General features: G+C 36.5%; 1 protein-coding gene across 2 annotated transcripts; it reads left to right on the top strand.

The window, feature by feature from the left end:
- Positions 1–231: 231 nt before the first annotated feature.
- LOC100893754 (stimulated by retinoic acid gene 6 protein-like) lies at positions 232–20,299 on the top strand. Of its 2 annotated transcripts, XM_030976716.1 has the most exons (20): positions 232–519; positions 1,208–1,301; positions 1,525–1,610; positions 2,052–2,194; positions 2,651–2,783; positions 3,098–3,140; positions 3,988–4,137; positions 5,497–5,597; positions 6,492–6,553; positions 7,081–7,142; positions 7,369–7,525; positions 8,533–8,608; positions 10,068–10,143; positions 10,589–10,637; positions 12,706–12,829; positions 13,447–13,548; positions 14,490–14,653; positions 15,474–15,611; positions 16,469–16,650; positions 18,046–20,299. In XM_030976716.1, the coding sequence occupies exons 1-20, from the start codon at positions 497–499 to the stop codon at positions 18,988–18,990; spliced, it is 2,910 nt and encodes a 969-aa protein (XP_030832576.1). In that variant the 5' UTR covers positions 232–496; the 3' UTR covers positions 18,991–20,299. The 2 variants fall into 2 exon arrangements, with proteins under 2 accessions (XP_030832576.1, XP_030832577.1); XM_030976717.1 differs by lacking the exon at positions 1,525–1,610.
- The last annotated feature ends 131 nt before the right edge of the window (positions 20,300–20,430 follow it).

Genomic DNA, 20,430 nt, shown 5'->3' with positions numbered 1-20,430 from the left:
TTCCACCAGTTCATTCATCTACCAATCATGATACCATTAAGGTCCACCAGTTCCTCCATCCATCATCCCTGATAAGATGGTCCACCACTCCCTTCGTCTAGCTACCATACCAATGCATCCAACCCCAGCACCCTACCAAGTACCAACACAGTGCAAGCCACGCCCACACATAACATTACGTTCTTTGCAGCGCTTTGCATGCATGCACCGCGAACGCCAATCAGACGTACTTCACCACTCCACGGCCTGGCCTGGTAACACCCCCTCTCAAGTAAAATAACAATTCAGGCGTGATTTAATTCAGCAAATATTCAGGTCACATGATCTGGTATGACTCATATTTTGCATGCCGATTGTGAAAATGGCAAACTATAGCGAGTATTGGAAACAAGTACGAAAGCTACCTGTTTGTTGTTCTCCTGCATGAGCAGCGCTCAGAGAGTGATTTTGTGCCGTCGGATTGCCCATCAGCTCAGGCGTGGTTATTCATGATAACATGGACATCTTCGCCTTGGACTGGTATGTACTATAGCTCAACTTCTAACCAACTAATGCTACTAATACTACTATCTCATCAGTTTAACTTGTAGTACTCGAAATGTTCATATTTAACTCTGTACTGCGAAATATAAAAAGAGATGAGAAACACACAGTGAAGTGTGATGTTATGGGAAGATATATGGAATTTATGAGACAAGTAAATAATGTTATTGAACTCCTTGTTCAGGCTCATCTGAAAATTATGTTGTGATTACTATTGTAATAAAATTATATTTAGAGACTTACATGTCTAAATTTGTGACTACTATAGTCATTTATTTAGAAATTGTTCCTCATGATGGCCATTAAGTTTCAAGTGAGCAGACTGTTAGTTTTACGGTAAATCACTTTTTATTGTTTCTTAATACTCATTCATTTTGCTTTGGTTCGGGAAAGATGGTATATTATTTGACTGAGGAATACATTTTTTTTAAATTAAAGTCTTCTCAATAGTCATCTTTAACTAGTTTTTGTTAATGAATATGTAGTGCTTTACACATTGTAATAGAGATAAAGTGTGTGTATTTGTTGCATGGAGGATATCATGCAGTTACAGGTATGCCCAGATATGAGCGCTGCATAGGCACATACATGTAGGGACATACTCTTGCCATATATTTGTAGGCCTATATCATAACTGTTGTCTCTGTTTCATTCATTTCTACAGGAATATTACTGCATGGGAGACAGAAGTAAATGACACTTGTCTCAACCCAAGATTTCAAACCTCAGACTGGGTCACAATTTCTCTGCCTATTGCTGTAAGTATACTACCGTTATGAAATGATGGTGTTAATAATAATGATGATGATCGATAACAATAATGATGATAATAACAAAATAATACTATGAATATTAATAATAATGGGGACAATGATAAGATGATGATGATATTATAAGATTATTATAAGTAATAACTATAATAATAATGAAAAGTTATATCATACTAAAATCTGTTTTGTCTCTCTCATATCAACTTTACAGTTGGTCATTATCATTTTCTTCTCGTTTTTGCAACCACGTAAGAAGTTGGCTCTCGGATGCTTGTACAGCAGGCCGGGAATTGTTTAGTAAGTGTTCTACCATCACTGGATTTTTTTTGGTGGGTGGGGGGAGAGGGGGGGGGGGGCAGAAGATGTTTTAACTCTTGGAAATTGTGTCTCAGAATAATTAACTTTTTTAAAGAATGCACTTTTGAAATAAACTGTGTTGTCACAGGACATAAGCCTACATGTATAAAAGCATTAGGTCAGGATTTGAACACCCAAGAATGAAAGTGTAGATATCTGACCCACAATTTCAAATTGTCTGTCGATCATGCAGTACTCCCCTGAAATATTGAACACCAATTTAGTATGAACAATTCCTGTGGGATTGCACTGTGACGACTTACCAATCATGGACTTTAGTACTAGTGCATGATGATCAATTACATTTCTGTCTGAAAACTATCAACGGACAAACTCAGAGAATCGTTTATCTTGAATCTACTATTTTCTGTTCTTTTGCAGTCCTGTTGATGTGCTGGATACCTACACAGAGAGGACCACATTTGCCCTGGCTTTCTGTGTGTGTTGTATCAGCATCTTAGATCTTTTTGTGGGCAACTTCTACTTCAGTGTTGATACGACACATCTGCCAAGTATGGTACGAGGTAAGCGAAAGATCTATCCCCCCCCCAAACCTACCTGTACTATTTATTCCAGTGGTTTAATTGAGCACTTGGAGATGAATAGGTCATGGGTTCAAACCCTTTACTAAACAATAGCTGTTCTACTGGGCTCGGGGGGGGGGGGGGGGCTCAAATAATCTGACCAAATTTCTTCAAGTTCCCCTATTATGAATTAATTAAAGCAAGGCACAAGTAGAAAATGAATGCAAGTACCCCCTTAGCACCCCCGGTTATTCTTTTTAAACTGTGCAGATTATTATTGTAATTAAGATTTCTATGTGAAACTATTTCCAGAATCAGTCCTTGTCTTTGCAGTCCATAGCTAGGGTAAAGATTTTCCAAATCCATATATTCCCACAAATTTGTCACAATGTCCTCTTTGCTTTTCAGATTTGAATTGTGTCCTTAACCTTTTCGTTTCATTTATATTCAATGTAGGTGCTGTATCGACCCTGCTCGGCTTTGTGAATGTCCTCATCGTTGGAGTTGTCCACTACCCTCTCTTGCTCTGCCTTACTGTGCGGCGCAAACTCTATGGCAACATTGTAGGACTATTATATTCATCCTTTTGGTGAGTCTTAATTAAACGTTCATGAATCTTAAATTCAAAATTTCTCTCACGCTTTATGTGTTGATTTCCACTATCCCAAATACTACGCATTCCATTTAATATTTCTGTGAAAGTCCTAATACTCGAAGCTGTCAAATCTTCACACTCGTTGAATTCACTCATCATTTCTTTCTGAAAATTGACAATCAAGTCACGCTTAAAACATATTTCAACAGATTTGTAAATACTTGCTTGAAAATAGGGCACCATAGTGATATATCATCATCATTGAATTGTTAATTTCTTTTTGTTTTGTTTTTCTTTTATTGTACCAGGAGTTTCTTTTACTACATTGGATTTGTGGATTGTGTGAGAGGGGTAAGTTTAATAGTAAATATGAAATACAGGTGCATGCTTAAAACATACCATTTAATCTATTCCTTTAGGTTCAAAATTTTACCCTACCCCAATAGAAAGAAACAAACAGCGACAACAAATGACAAACAACACAAAAAGAATATAAAATAAACATACCACCACTTCAGATCTGTTTTCATTAATTTCTTGAGAAATAGCTTTAGTTTAGAATTGATGATATTCATTGCCCCTGATTTATGTGGAATTAAGTGGTATCCATCAAAATATTCTGTGCAAATAATCAAATCATTGATTCAACCTTGACGTTAATTATTTAGACACTTCAATTCAATTCAATTCAATTCTTTTTATTCATCCAAATTTTGAAAAATACATGGAAATTTGTTTTGGTCACAAATTGTACCAATATGTAATATATATATGAAAAACTGTATCATTGTGTTTCTAATCATAGAAAACCATCAAAATAAAAGATAGACAAGATAGAAATATTATTATGTTCTAGTATTACACATTGAAAATGATGAAAAGAATAGAACATCAGTGTGAAGTAGGTCTGTGAAGGAAGGAAGGAAGGAAAACCACGCCAAGTCGGTACTTGGGCCCTCATGCTCTTCACTCCATTTGATTGTACAAACGAACGGAGTATGGAATATATGAGCCCAAATAAAAGTATAAAAGTCCCGAAAGATTTACTTTAAGTCAAGTTTCCTGTTAACCTCTGATATCCTTAAGCTGTGAGATGCCTGCTGAAGTAAATTGGGTATATTTTATGTTTTCTGAAAGCATACAATTTTTTCTTTTCCACTGAGTAACAAAATTCATCTCTATTTTGTTAACCTGGCAGGGAAAGTGGTTGTCACCACAAAACATTGTCCGGAACCTGGCTATCTTCCCGATAGATCTCTGCTATATTTACCTCAATTTTAGATTTCTCTTCGGTATCATCTACTACCTTGGGGTTTGCAAGAATACCTGCAGGAAATATCATGAAAGTGTAAGTAAATACCCTTATATATATACCTCTGCTACCTATTAAAGGACGAGTCCACTCGAAAAATAACTTACTTTCAATAAAAGCAGAAAAATCAGACAAACCGATCAAAAAAGGTTTGAGCTAAATCGGATTACTAATAAGAAAGTTATGAATTTTTGAAAAAGTATGTAAAACTATGGAACAATGAGAATCACAACACAAACTACCAAGATGGTTATCAGTTTGTGACGTCATGTCCTCACAACTTCTCAATTGCTTTATATAGTTTAATCACATTGATTTCCCTTTTTATCCCCCAAAACTTGATTTCCCCACGCCTTTGCCCAGCCTTGTATCATATTGTATGCATGACATTTCCCAGAAACTTTTATGAATTTTGAAGAATTGATACTATTTTCTGAATATTGTTTATTCATAATTATTGATTTTTATATAAATAGTTTATCAAAATTCAATTTTTCATGATTTAACTGGACAAAAATTACTCTTTATTTGTGCATCCACACAAAAACACATGACTAACAATCTAACTTGGATGCTGGTGTGAAGAAATAAGATTCTTAGGGTGAAAATAGAAAATTTATATTATCAATATAAAGAAAATAATTAGTGGATAGTGAGGACCATACGTCACAGACTAATGAGTGAGTTGCCAATTTGTGTAGTGATTTTCAAAGTATTTCATGTCATTAAACATTCATAACTTTCTTATTAGTTATCCGATTTTGCTCAAACTTTTTTTGATTGGTTTGTCTGATTTTTTGGTTCTATTGAAAGTAAGTTATTTTTGGAGTGTACTTGGGCTTTAAGTAAAAGCCCTTTTATGCCTTTGCCGTCATGGTGCCAGAGGCATTAATGTGTGTGTGGGTTGTCGGTCGGTCTGTCCGTTCATCCATCTGTCCTACTTTTTGTTGCCATTATAGTAATTTCCCAGAACAAACCGTACATTAAGCATATGCAAGCAAGGGGGAATTTTAATTAGAGAGTAAGTAAGTAAGTAACCTTTTGAACACGTGCAAAAATTGCATGTGATTCTGGGCAATCAAAGAGTAGACGACGTCACAGTCACTAAACCTAGTATGAACTCTGAGAAGTTCAATTTAGTAGTTCAAACTTCAAGATAATATGATTTCTCTAACTTTGTTTGACCTCCTTGGTTTTTTTTTACATGCATCTCTGTTAAATTGTTCAAGATTTTTAATTCATGAAATGATTACATCATGCTTGTCTTTTCTTATGAAATTTTTTTACCATAAAAGAAAGTATCTAGATTAATCATTGATCATGATTTTTTTATTCTTATTTTGTATTTGTTATCACACATTATAATAATCATCTTTTATCACACTGGTTTTACAGAACATAAATAATGAGACCATGATGCAGGATGTAAAATTTGAGAAGACTCATTTTTACAGGAGAGTTACCTTTCTTCTCCAGCCGTCTAACAAGTGGAAAAGGTAAAACCTTATACACAAAATTATAGCAATGCCTTGAAATTGTGAATATGCTTTAGTAATTGTTGTAAAAGTTATGATTTTGCAATTCTTTCTTCATTATGAATTTGAAAAGTTGTAGAGTATGTTTTGTGTGGATGCAAACATCTTCATTGCCACCAGGTTTTTGAACAGGTGTTACAAATGAACTGTCAAGTATTTAATTTTGATTTATAATAAAGGTCAAATGGGAGAGGTCATGGACATGTACACTGTAGATTGAAAACTTGGAGCTATGAACTTGAAAATATGAAACGCTGGAGAAGGGGAGGGGTTGAGGGGGTTAGAGGGAGGGTCATTAGGCAAAGCTCATGCAGGGTTGTACACCCAGCCCCCCCCCCCCCCCCACTCAGGGAAAGGAGGGACCGCACTCATGTTCCCAAAATCTCTGGTAAAGGGGTACTTTTCACGCAACAAAGTCTGGCTCGTAATATACACAAAATCGGCCCGTATTGACTTCACACACCGGACTTAGGGGGTGCTTTCAAAGGGAGGGAACATGCATACCAGTACACGTACCCTAAATAACACTGACTGGGGGGGGGGGGGGGTCGTACATTAAACCCTGATAATCCTGCTTTTGCAGACATATTAAATTTATATAAAATGTAGGTTTTTGCTTGGCACTAGGTTGGAACCTGTACTTCATTTCATCATCACTGCATGTAATTTTTGTATTTTTTTTAAATTTCCCACAAGAACATGGTACTTATAATGGAAGGGATTCTTATACCCTTGCACAGTATAATGTAGGTTGACATTTAGCTGTTTTTTTCTCTCATCAAAACCCTCTGCTTTTTATCTGTTTACATCCTCCTGCATGCCTATCACTTGCTCATTACCATGGCAACATAACAGCTCCCACCCATCACCATCCCGCTTCATGCTGCTTGTGAGGAAACTGTATCCTTCATATCCAGGTATTGTCTTGAGATGCAGAAGATTATTGGATTATAAGTAATTGCATTATTTGTCAATTAGCGTCATTGGCCTTGTTCACAATTGATTTCATTAACCGCCTCAAGAAACAGCTGCATTAGAATTAAATGACATAAAGCATTGTGCACCTCACATTCATGCATCTTTGAGGAGGCGATTGTGGCGTGATTGGATTGATCGTTGTCTGGCTCTCATGACTTTTGTAATTTTGCATTGATTCGTAATTGGGAAGGGTGCGGAAAATGAAGCTTTAATTTGATATTGTGCAATATACTGAAAGGGAAATATTTCTTATTCCTACATATTTGTATTCTACATTCATTCAGCTTTCCATTGATATAAGTTGCATTATCATTGGATAGGGCCTTTAAAGCACAAAAATCAGAGAAGCATACTGGTGAAAGTTTGAATGAAATCAGACAAAATATGAGAAATGGGTAGTTAATTGTCTTTGAATTGGTATAAAACGATTATGTGTTATGTAATTATCTCATTTTACTGTTTGCAGGTTTCAAGTATTCCAGACGCATTGTCTGCACCATCACTCTGAGTTTGCTCTGCTTGTATGAGGTGAGATGTAATGGAGTATAACCTGTCCATCTGCTCTCTCTTTTATCTGCCCTCATCTAAATTGTTCTATTTTGTTTACCGTATATATTAAGTATCTTTGTATTATCCAATTACCATTGACTTTTATCTTCTGTGTGTGAATATGTATATACAGGTGTATAATGAAATTTCTCTGATTCATTCCAACTGACTTCTCTGTCACATGTTTTTTTCTTTCTTTTTTTAGTTTGGCTTGCTGTACACCATAGTATTCTCATCGTTTATGGCGGAACTGAAAGATGCCTTTGTGTTGCCTGAAAATAGCCCCCTCTTTCTTGCCATAGACGCCGCAAATGTATCCTCTGTCTACTTCAACTCGAGGGATTTCATAGTGACATTAGCAGGTATGGTTTTTTTCATTGGCAAAACGAAAGGCAATGTGAAGACTGTTGCGATACCATTTCTATCTTGAACTGGATACAGCTCATTGATCTTTCTTTATATGATTAAAAATTATTCTAATTGTGATCTATACAATATTTTTCATGATATCTGTAAAATTATAATTCTGTATTTCCAGATAAGATCCTGCTTTATTAAGTGTGCTATGAAAAAAAAACTTCTACAGATCTTCGTGATAGGCTGCATAGCCATTTGAAGATTAACAGAAGAAGAAGAAGAAGAAGAAGAAGAAAAACAGTGTATGATGCAAAATGAGTCCAGTTGGGTTGCAAGAGAATGAACAAACCCTAATTTACGGGAACATGATATTTCATACAGTGGTTCATTCACTTGACTCTTAAATCCCAGGGTGTAGGGTTCAAATCCCAGCTTGGCACTAATGTCCTTTAGCAAGATATTTATCCACATTTACCACTCTCCACCAAGGTGTAAATGGGTACCTAGCAGTTGCCAGGGTAATCGGCGTGACAGGAAGAACAGTTTATTGCTGATGAGGCATCCCTGGGTAAAGAAAAGTATCGTTATTACTATTATTCTCTAATGGTCACATCTATGAAACAATATGATACTATACATATAAATGCAGTTGTAATAATGACAATCATAATATAAAGCACTTATAACAGTTACACCCAACCAAAATGTTTACAGTATTATTATCACCCCGGTCACTGAATTAAATTACTATTCCGCACATTACAGTGAACATTCTCCACTCCCTGGGATGCCCACATGCTATTCCAATCATATTAATTTAGCACCTGAATGGAGAGGAGCATATAGATGACATGCCTTGCTCAAGTAAAGTTTACATGTAATTATCTGGTCACCCTGACTATTTTAGCGATAGTTCCATTTTGCAACATAACTTGGGCGACATTTGTTTCTCATCTAGTACCATGCAGGACTGCAATTTTAATTTTGAATCATCTGTTTTTTCTTCCTCAAGATACCTTGATGCCTACATCTTTAATATGTTTGATTTTCATGGCAGCATCAACCATTCATGTCCTCATAAATTATAGGTAAGTGACCTTTTATCTCTGTTCCTCCTCTCCACCCGGGGGCGGTATTCTGAATATTGTTGTATCTTTTGTGTTATCTTCCAGAGAAGTTGGTTCTGGGCAAGGAAGATTGTCGCCATGAAATTACCATGAAAGATACAACAACCCCCTTCCTATTGTAAATATTGATGTAAATACCATGCAAGATAAGATAAGGTAAAAGATACAACAATTTCAGAATACAAATTATCTTGTCATATTATCTCTCGTGCGCATATGCAAATGAGGATTAAGCGCCATTTTATTAATAATATGCACAATTACAAGCGCACAAAAGTTTGAGCGCAGGCGCGGCCAAAGAGATGAGAGAAAAGATACAACAAAAGATACAACAAAAGTTACAACAAATTTACAACAATTTTTAGAATACCAACTTTATTTTAACTTCAAAGATACAACAATATTAGAGATAACACAGGGTTCAGAATACGGCCTCAGATGTTAAATGTACATCCGGTAGGATGCTAGAGTCGTTATAGTTTGTTCAGCTTTGTGGGCATCTTTAAGATGGTGCCTAGATGGATTACTCCATAGGGAGTGGAGAATGTGCATATTCTGAGTGGTGTGGTGTTTTTGTCTCGCCTGCGTATAGCAAAAAGCGAGACATAGGCGCCAATTTTCCGGTGACGGCGGCGAAGGCGGTGACGGGGTCAATATCAAAAACTTTACCTAAGGTTAAGTTTTTGAATTTTTGATATAATTTTGAAAGTATAAGTTCTTAGTCAATGAAACTTGGACTATAGGGTTATCAAGTCTCCCCAATCATGTGAGTAGAATTTCAGGTCATTTTAGGTCAGTAGACTTGGATTATGTTTTCATAACTTGATATGAGAATTAATAAATCATTTCTTTTTATTGATTTGTTCATATTTCATTCAAGTTATCGATCATGGTACAATTACTAGTAAATAATTCTTCTGATGATTCTTAGTCAATATTTACTTAAAAATGCTGATTATATTTAGAGGATTTCATTTTTGGGGCCTGCTAATGGACCACCCTGCCTATGAATAATGTTCCAACCTCAATTTTTCATCATATCGAATTGCGTAATGCAGGCGAGACTGCCGAGAGCATTTCCCTTGTTAGATTTATATGTCATGTTGTCAACTCTGATTGTTACTGATTTCTTTTTTAGAAGTTATATATCCAACTTGTTCTTAATTGTATCTGGTAAAATAACCCAACACTGTGCCCCCCCCTTCTCTCCAAGGGACGGACAATTACCCTACCCCCTCCCTAGGAAAACCATGGAAGGCTCCCTTGAGTTAGTTATGAAAAGTTTTTTGTGAGATCTCATGAGAGGGTAGTTGTCTGGGGATAAATTTTGTCTTAAAGATGGTAGAAAACAAGATTGTTGTTATCGAAGCGTAGTTCATCTGTGTCTGTTTTTGTGTTTCCTTTTCTCGTCACCAATCAGGAATAATACAGTGAGGATGTGGGGAGGAGACAGGTCTTCTTTCCCAGTTCAAGCATATTCATATTCCTCAAAAGTGGTAAGTTGCTTGGAACGGATATATATTTTGCTGGATGATGTCAAACAATGATGATGAAAATGATGATGATGATTATGTAGATGATGATGGTGATGACGATGATGAATGCTGGTGGCGTTGAAGATGATAATGATGATGATGATGATGATGACGATGATGATGATGATGATGATAATGTCATGATGATGTTTATGTACATGATGATGAAGGTATGGTGAATGGTGGTGGCGATCGATGATAATGATAATGGATTTGATAAAATTTGATTTTGATGGTGCTTTTGCTAGGGCATCAAATGAATTGTCTGTTTTGATAAAATAAGTTGATTCCTTATTTCTGTTTATCAATAAGTTCTTGTAAATATGGAAATTGCAGAATAGTATCTCAAATCTCAAATGTTGCCATTAATACATGCACATTTATGGCTGATATTAATCTGTTTCAGGTTGCAAATCTGACTTACTCTGGATATCAAATAGCATATTGCATATGGGGTGAGTATTTTTTGTAGAAAACAATCCATATCGTTTACTGAACTGGAAATGGATGGATATAATTTGGGCTTGTTGGTTATAAAGTTTGAAAGAAAATAGTAAACATACATGTATCACAGGAAGATAAAAACATTCTAAAAACCTAATCACTAATTATAAAATATTTAGCTGATAATCTTTGGGAAAAAAAGTCTTTAAATCTTGGTAAAACACAATCTCCAATGCTAGAATATGTCATGGATAAATATATTTTACTAACATTAGAGTTTTAAAGCTTTGAAGATACCAAAGATTTCTTTTTTCAAATAATATGCATTAATTAGCACTGCTGTGTGAGAGATATAGTGGCTGAAAATTTATCAGGGTTTAAAAAAAAATTATTGTTTAGAATCTTTAAAGAATGCAGTGCACAATTCAACTACATACAGCATTAAGTTGAATAACACTTTAAGAGAAATCCAACCCAAATAGACGACTACTCCAAAAGAAAGCAGAAAAATTAGAGAAGCAAACTGATGAAAGTTTCAATTAAATCTGACTAAATATATGAAAGTTATAAATGTTTGAAAGTTGTAATCATTATACGTATGGGCACTTCAAATTGGCTTAAGCGGTAGCGTGAATGTGATGTATGCCAGACTACTTTCCCATCTGTTCCAACATATAAAATGACTAAAATTTGAATTTTTCAAATATTCATTGCACAGGAAGGTCTATTCTTTTTAGAGAACCTATAATGATATGTTATCTGTAATATATGTGAGTATTTCCCCAAGAGAGAAAGAACTTACGAGAAAAACAGAAATTAATGATATTTTTGTACACAACAAATGGGAGAGTTATCCACGTCCTACGTCACGATTCACTGACTAAACTACTAATTTGAGATTCGCATAGACTTAGTGATCTCATATGTGTATTTTTCTGATACTGGAGAGATTTCACCATGGATATTTCAGATCCAAGTATAAAAATAAAAGAGTATTCTATGGTGATAATTTTGTCCATGTCTTAATGCAGATATGTAGTGGAGATAACTTAAATAATGTTGTGTTTCAAAACCCCTGGTTTAAATTTTTATGTAAGGTGAAACCCATTTTTTTGCCCTATTTAGGACACCAAAACGTGACATGAAAAAACCTAGTTCCTGGTAATGGGTATTCTCTAAATTTGTATGACTATCTGATCTTCAATTATTGTCTGGTAGTAAGTGCTGAATCTATTTATGCTCATGTCATTAAAAATCTTAGGTTGCGTGGCAATTTTTTTTCATAATCACAATATTTCACATCTTGTAACAGTTGTTATGCATGGTGTCCACCATGTGACACGCGTTCCATTTGGTGCTTCTGCATGATGAATGCACATTATATTAACAACTTTGACAATTCCCAGTTTATTTCTTGGAAGAACTCCATGGATCAAATCAATTAAAAAAAGATGAAGCTTGAAATGTAATAGTTAAAAAAACAACGCATGTTTGAAATTCTAAAAATTCTTTGGTGTCCACCCTAGAGGACTGGGTGATGAATGTTATATGGCATTGTGCATTCTCATGAAAAATGAAAACAATTAAAAAATAATTGTTCTAAAGTTATTTTCTTCTTCAAGGAGAACATACAGTATCACTATCAATCAATAATAATAATTATGTAAGTAAGAATATCAATTCTTAAAGTTTGTGTAACGGTTGTTATGGTGGACACCAAGGTTTTTGATTAAACTGACCATGGAAGTACATGTGTCATTCATAATTTTTATAACAGAGCTAGCAACTATTCAAGTTGGTAATTATGTCTCACTTCACAGCAAATACACAATTAATAACATTCTCTAAAAATGAACCATATTTAGGCAGATTTTAGAGGGTTTCATTTTTAAGCATTCATGTCACACTTTCATTACCCAGTATTGTAAAAGTCTACTTCCTTACTATTGGTCCAATTCATTTCAAATTTTTGCCATTCTGCTTCTATTATTTTTCTGCTTTCATACAAATCAACTTATTACAAGGGTTAGATTGCCCTTTAAAGTTATCATAATGTGCTTTCTTTTGTGCCTGTTCCAGGATTCATCGTACTCCATCTCGTCTTATGGGTGGTGGTGGTGGTCGTCTGGTACTTCATCCTTGGTCCCTTAATCAACAATGTTAGACGGGATAATGTCATTCTTCAACTCCTTCGTGATTATTGGTAAATAAACCCTTAGCTTACAGGAACCTGGTGGTCCCCTCGGTTAAGCCTATAGGACCTATAGAATTCAGTGGTAAATGGGTTAACAAGTATATTCAGAAGACTATACCAATGGGAAAATAACTTATCAAGATAGTAAAGATATTCACTAATCCCATGTCCTAAAAATATGGTTCTATTGTATTTCCAAAGTATTTCTCTTTCAACAGTGACACAATTTGCGTTCTGGATGTGTCTTTTATCGTGCCAAAGTATTTATCTAAGCTATCATCTTAAATTTCATTTGATTTCCATGATATTTTGATCATGTGGTTCTACTGCCTTTAGACTTAAATAATGCTTTTATAGGCCTTAGCCTCACTATTAGCCCATTCACATACCCACATTTTACTAAAGATATGATTCCTAGCTGCCTTGCAACAGCCACTCATTGTCAATAATTATCTGCAAAAAGTTTCAACTCTTCTCTTGATGTTTGACTTGCTTATAACATCATCAGTTATTGTTCCCCTTGTAGATACACTTGCATAATCATTGACTGAGCAATGAAATCATATACCAGTACATGTATATTGAAAATAAATGATTGTAATTTTTTTCCTTGACGTTCGTTTCAGGCTGGGTCTTGTGATCACTTACATTATTTACTACAGCCAAATCTTGGCCTCAAGACTTTTCTTCTTGCAGAAATATGGCAAAAACTTTGGCATCAATAACAGGTGAGTCTTAATAATATACTTAACTGTAACAACATTTTCCTTCATTAATAACAATAATGACAATAACATCAGTTTTATTTATAGCGCTTTACCATTAATTGACTAAGTGCTTACAGTATGATAATTACCCTGGTCCCTGGATTTAATTTCTATTCTGCTCATTATAATACACATTTTCCACTCCCTGGGGAGCATTTCAGCTAGTTGCCTTTTTAAGGTCGTGCACATGCTAATCCATCCACAATGATGTTTGCATCCTTTCAGGTACCCAATTAACACCTGAATGGTCAGGACTGAGGAGCAGTGTAGATGAAATGCCTTTCTCAAGGACGTAATTGCTGTGCTAGGGCTTGAACTCATGACCTTTGCATTACCAGTCAAGTGATTATACCACTTGACCACAACACCTCTACATGATTCTGTTTGCCATTTGAGGCTTTGAGACTAACCTGTAAAATGATTTTAAAAAGCTAGCATGGATACAATTTCAACCTATCTGTGTCTCTTGTGATTCAGATTGTTGTGTGCAAAAATACAAATATTGAAATTAAATTAATGATTAGAATCTTCGAATTGTCAAATAGTAGAATTTGGATTAATTTTTCACACATTTATCGGCAGTGTTTTGCTACATTACGTGATTTCCTTTCTTAAAGGTTCTCATATGAAAGTAAGAGTGAGTGAAAGAAAATAAATACAGGTTTGTTAAAGGGATATCTGCCACTTTTGTTCCATACAGGACGACAGGTGTAGGAAATGGGTAGCATGGTGAGAAGAAATTCCCTGGGCGCTTTGAAACCTGCTCCTCCGCTTGGCTGAAGCTGTGAAAATAATGATGCTATATGTACAAAAAAAATATGATGCACCATGTTATCATTATGTAATATGTATATATCATTATTGTGATAATGATTGGTTGTCTTTTTTGCATTTTTCGACAGGCGTTCGTACCACAACATGGTTTACTTCACACTTTTTCTCAACGTCCTTGTCGGATTTGTGTCATGCCTCCTACGTGTCCTCAAGGCTCTTTTATTTGGTATCTTTCTGGTTGGACGTGTTGACTACTGCCTCATGTACCCTGGTCTTGAGTTCTTTGATAAAGGTAGGAAATGGTGTAAAATCAAAACATGTTACTTTTCCTTAAAGTGACTCCGTAACATTGCCTCAGAATCTGAAACAAAATCCTGGGTTTAGCTCATGCTGCAATCATAATAATAAACCTTTCGGTCAGTCAGGAACCCAATGGCTTTTACAATTTCATTTTTCGTTTTCCTAAAGTTTTTTTATAATTACTACAGTCTATTGGTAAAACCGGTCACTCAAAGATTTTTACTTTGTTGAGGCACTTAATCATGATCATTTTGAAGCGCAATTTTTTAGGGCTTCAATTACACCACAGACACTGATATCACGTAGGGCCATGCATCTCAGATTTAACATTGTTAAACGATGCCTTTATTTTAATGTCCTGATGGGACTTGCATGCCTTGTACGTATCCTGAAGGCTTTTCTATTTGGTGTCCTCCAGTTGGGACGTGTCGACTATGGACGACCTATAGAGTTTTTTGATAAGGCTAGGAAAACAAGTCTAACTCAAGCAAACCTAATCCCCTATGTCTAGGCTGGACTTTCAAAATTTGAGAGATCAATATAAATATTGCTAAACAATAAATATATCACAAACTTGGATTTATGCAAACATTTCTTGCCTAGAAAGTGGCCACCAGTAACATTGTGCTATTTTTCTAGTTCGACTGCAGGACCTAAGTGTAGATGCTGTGGTGTATTTAAAAACAATGTGCTTGGTACATGTATACATATGTTACAGTGAATGCTCAATCTGGATATCTTGCAGTAATCTTCTTGTTAATCTCCCCCTCTCTCTCTCTCTCTCTCTCTCTCTCTCTCTCTCTCTTTTTTAGGTTACAGGGCTTATGTGGGATTCTTAGAGCTTGAGGTCATTCATACTCATCCTGTCATCGTGACCTTCTGCCATTGTCTCTGGCAAGTCGCTCGGACGGAGAGTGACCGCAGATCTGCCCTGGAAAAGACTGAGGATGGTGAGTACCATATAAAATCCACTCCCCGAAATAATGATTCCATGAATTGTGTGATATCGCATGACATCAGTGTTTTCTCCAGTAACTTCATCAACAGATTAAAAAAAAAACTTAAATGTGAACAGTCTGCAATGGTTCCTTCTAGTTTCTTTACATATTTAGTCAATGGCTATATCAAGAGGTTTGTTTTCTTATGAACTGAAATGGATACTAGACTTGCTTCATTTTGGGACACATTTCTCACAATCACCCAAAGCTGAAAGCACCAAATGTATTTTGGTGTTGCCATACTTGCGCTAACAAGAGTGATTGCTCCATGTTTTGTTTCGTCAAAGTTGAGGTATAGGTAATTAGGTTTAGGGTTGCAATTGTTTTTATGATAAACTTCAGGGTTATGATAAGGGTTTAGATATAGTGTTTGATGGTTCAGGCTTTAAAGCCCCACTGCACTACTTATGGCTTCTTGCGCCCTCTATATAGCAAACATTGCCTAATCGGTGACCATTGATCTCCCATGATCCCCTCTTTCTTGAGTTGATTTGATGAGATAACCACCTGTCAGTTACCATGCACGGAGGTCTAATCCCTCCTGGCCAAACTAGTGCAGTGGGGCTTTAAGATACAAGCTAGTCCAAATGTTGGACATTTTCTTCAGAGCTATTTTTTGAGGGAGCATGTTTTGCTGAACCTGTCTCTCTGTTTGAAAAACACAGATTATTTTGCTTTGTATATTATCAAAGTTGAATGTCAGATGATGTCTGTCTCTCATGTAAATGTGTGCACTTCTTGGGTGCACATTTGTATTAGTATTTACAAATAAACACTTTTATTCTTGCGTGCTCATTGCCACTATACAGAGCATCAGGTATTGGAAAGGAGACGTAGGAAGGTGGTACGGAACAAGTGGCAGCTGGGTTATACCCTCGTGAGGAATCCCATCCTTCTTCGTGACAGACTGTCGAACCTCATCGGGATTCAGGGAGAGAGGGAGACTGGCATCGGGAACGGGGGATTCACCATTGAGATGGACAGTGTAGAGGTAAGATCCCACCACTTTGTGTGGTTCTATTGGAAGGTGCGGTACATTCTCCCTAGTACTCCATTTTGTGAGATGCATCCTAGTGTAGGTGCAATTGTAGGTGTTTCCCACACTAGATGGCTACAAAGGGGTATCAGCATCAAGGGGGCCAACTAGATCTGATTTTATTGTGCTTTCATTAGGCCAAATGCATAGTATCCAGTACTGTGAAGCTAGATGTGTTGTTTTACCATAACAATAAATATGCATGTATATGTATAGTAATATGGCCTTATTTACCCAGGCTAGCGACATCAGTATTGAAACTGCTCTTACTGCCAAAAAAATGAACACAAGACATCTGACACAGATCATAAGCAAGCATGGAATGGTATGGCTTGCCATTTACTTTGCATGAAAGAAGACATTATTCTTAAAATAACACTTGATTAGTAACCACCAGTTGAACAATGAAAGAGAGGAAGACTAATAATAACATGGAGGACAAAATCAGATAATGACCTAAAAGATAGAAATATAACATGGTACTATTAGCTTAATCAAAAGCCCAAGACAGAACCCAGTGGAGGAAACTTGCAGATCAATGTTCTCCTCAGGAAGGAGCAACCTAAGGTCTGAGGTCTTCCTGCAGGTCCCACAATGATTATTACCTTGTCATTGTCAGGTACCCTTTTAAAAGACACCTGGGTCTAGAGGGACAAATGTGGGTAAAATACCTTGTCCAAGGACATGAGCACCTCGCGAGGATCAAACCTGAGATGTCTCATATGAGAGACAAGAGCCCTTCACCAACCGTGCTTCCGCCATGAATACACAGGCAAAGTCTGAATAAGGCAACAAATTCCATTACTATTCAAGAAATATCTGGGGATTTATAAAAGGTGGAAATGTCCTTCGAAACAGTGAAGTCTAGTCTGTTTTTGTGTAAGAGTGCATCATGCATTTCCCCATCTGGCGTTAATCCCGGGGGAGGGGGGACAGGGGGACATCATACCAAATGTCCCCCCATGTTTTGTCAGAAAAGAAGAGGGGCAACCAGAGAGCAACGATTTTGTATACAAAATCTCAAGAATTGGCCCCCCCAAAATAGTGCCTCTTACCCCTTCCACTCCCCCTCTTATTCACTGGTTGGTTGATTCGCCGCTAAATATTTCCTAACAAATTGGGGGGGGGGGGGGGGGGAGTTATTGTGTCCCTCCCATGCTCAAGCTCGGATTGACGTTGATCACCTGTTAATTGCATGGATGGAAATTCTGCAAAAGACCGTCCTATATGCTTTAGGGAATCAGATGGTCGTTTTATCAATGAAAAGTAGAGAATTCAGTATCACATGGGTCAATTGATTTTTTATTACAACATTTAATTTGAGACATCTTTTCTGTTGTTGTGTTACAGGGGACCACAAATCCACTTTGTTCCTCAGAAGAATATCAAGCGCTTGAGATGAAGCCATCCAACAGAGGTAGAGGGCAGCACCGGAAAATTCAAGATCTAGTAGCCATGAAGGCTGAAGAGTGCACTGGTGAAGCGAGGTCCCTGGATTCCCAAGGCGAGGGTATTACCCCACGGGACTATTCATCTACAGAAAGACACCATGAAGAGCCTGAAGGCCATGATGAGAACGATTTTTCATCCTCTAGAATTCAGGAGCCATCTATAGGGAAAGGAATTTCAGCAGGTAATATCCACATTGGACAATGTTCACCATGTACAGGACATTGCAATACACAGAGTAATGTAAAAACGGGAAACGCAAATCCTGAAGAGAATATTCATGATCCGTCCAGGGGTATGGTAGATGTAGGCCTAGATGAGGGATTTAGAACACTTGACAGTAACGACCCTGGTACAGACACTTTCTGGCAGGCTAACCCCAATGTTCATCATCGGCCTGACCACTTGAACCATATTGAGGCAATAGAACTGCCTGTGGATGATTGTGTTCAAAACCCTGAATCAAACAAGAATAAAGGCTTGAAGAGTTCAGGGTGTAGAGGCCAGTTGGATGAATCTGATGGAGATGAAGATAGAGAGGGTGATTTCCTGGAGAGCAGTCAGATCAGTGTCTTCAGCAACCAAAGCTTTGAGGACCTCCTCGAGACCAGCCTCGATCCCGACCACATTGCGGACTGCATAGAACAAGGCGTTGACCTCGTCAGCTACGTCGAGGAAGAGATGTGGAAGAACTTGCTTCATGAAGGCAGCTCAACCCTCAAGAGAGTGAAGCAGGAGGAGCAAAAGACACACCACCCAGTGGTAGAGGAAAAGAATGGAGAGGTCCCGAAAAAGGACAGCACTGCTGAGATAAGCGAAAGAAGTACCAAACATCTTGAGGAGTAAAGAACCCTCAAGGTTGGGAAGAATAAAAATATAGACATCACTGGTAAGGACAGCATGCAGGGGTTGAGTGATGAAGGCACAGCAAAGCAGGAGGAGCAGAGGACACATAATGTGGAAGAGGAAAACAATATCAAGGACCCCGGTAAGTACAGCACTGCTGAGGTGAACAATACAGGTACCAAGAAGGGACCTTGTGGTAAAGATGTTGGTAGTATCGAAGTGATGATATTGAAGGATGATGAAACAGACTGAAAATTCTTGGCTATGAGATTAGGTGAAGGTGTCACATTAATTTTTGAGAAAAACAAAATGAATTGTTTATAATTGAATCAAAATGATACGTGTAAATGTTATGTATTAAATTCCACAAGCGGCTTAATTAGATGGAATCGTGTACAAAGTAAAAGCAATACAATTTTCAACTGGTGTTTGAGGTAGCTGTAACATCATTTACATGTAAATTGATGCCTTTCCATATCTCAGCTATGAATCATGTACTCAATTTTGTACACACTACATGTACTTCTTTCATAAATGTAATGCTTCCTGGGAGAAATTCAATTGTTTTAAACACATTTTTGGCTTACAACCAGTAAATACAGATCACATGCTCTATCTATAATTAAAAACAAATCTGACGTGATGTTTATTCACTGGGTGTAAGCCAAGAATGTGTAAACATTTACTTCCTTTTTGAAAGTGCAATTCTTTTCCTGCCCCTTTTTACCTTTCTACTACAAATGTTAGAAGTAAGAATAACAACTGCGTGTGTTTTAGCATGGTACGGTTCTAAATGTTTACATACGTTTAGGTTGTTATACAACATATGTGTTAAGGATGAATGCTGAATAGTTGTGTAATAATTTTTTTGTTAAAGATCACCTTGTATTCATGTATTCATGGTTCAGAGAAAGAAGCAACGGCCCATTTCTCGACACCGTCAAAAGTCTAACATCTTGGACATCTCATAGAATCGTGTGTTATAGAATTCACACACATTTCTATGGGATGGTTACGAATTTAGGCCTATGGAGGTTTCAAGAAATTGGCCCCAGGCTGAAGCACCTTTTTCTGAAATAAATGAACATTTTGGTTCATATGAAAAGTTTAAATTTAAGACAAATATTTTTATGTTAACGATTTACTATTCTCCGCTTGTCTTTCATTCACTTCAAAGAACAACTTCAACTTGTGTACTAGATGATATTTTTCTACTATATATCTGAATATCTTTACTGTCATGTCTTTCATTTTTTAAACGTTCAAAATCTGCTGAAAAATATGATAAGGCATACATGTATTTAAAAGTCTTTGTCGGGATCTGTGAACTGTATCATAAAAAAGAGTTTAGTTTTTGTTTTATTGTTTATTGTTCATTATTTTGTTTGTGACTGTCATGAAATAATGATGAATTGTTTGGATATTTCAAACTATTGTGAA

The sequence above is a fragment of the Strongylocentrotus purpuratus genome, unplaced genomic scaffold, assembly GCF_000002235.5.
Source record: "Strongylocentrotus purpuratus isolate Spur 01 unplaced genomic scaffold, Spur_5.0 spur5_scaffold_9, whole genome shotgun sequence".
Lineage (NCBI taxonomy): Eukaryota > Metazoa > Echinodermata > Echinoidea > Camarodonta > Strongylocentrotidae > Strongylocentrotus > Strongylocentrotus purpuratus.
This window is presented reverse-complemented; position numbering and strand designations above follow the sequence as displayed.

Coding starts and splice junctions, on each gene's coding strand:
- LOC100893754 (XM_030976716.1), top strand. CDS start 497: ATGGACATCTTCGCCTTGGACTG. Junction 520..1,207: donor GACATCTTCGCCTTGGACTG/GTATGTACTATA, acceptor TCATTTCTACAG/GAATATTACTGCATGGGAGA. Junction 1,611..2,051: donor AGCAGGCCGGGAATTGTTTA/GTAAGTGTTCTA, acceptor GTTCTTTTGCAG/TCCTGTTGATGTGCTGGATA.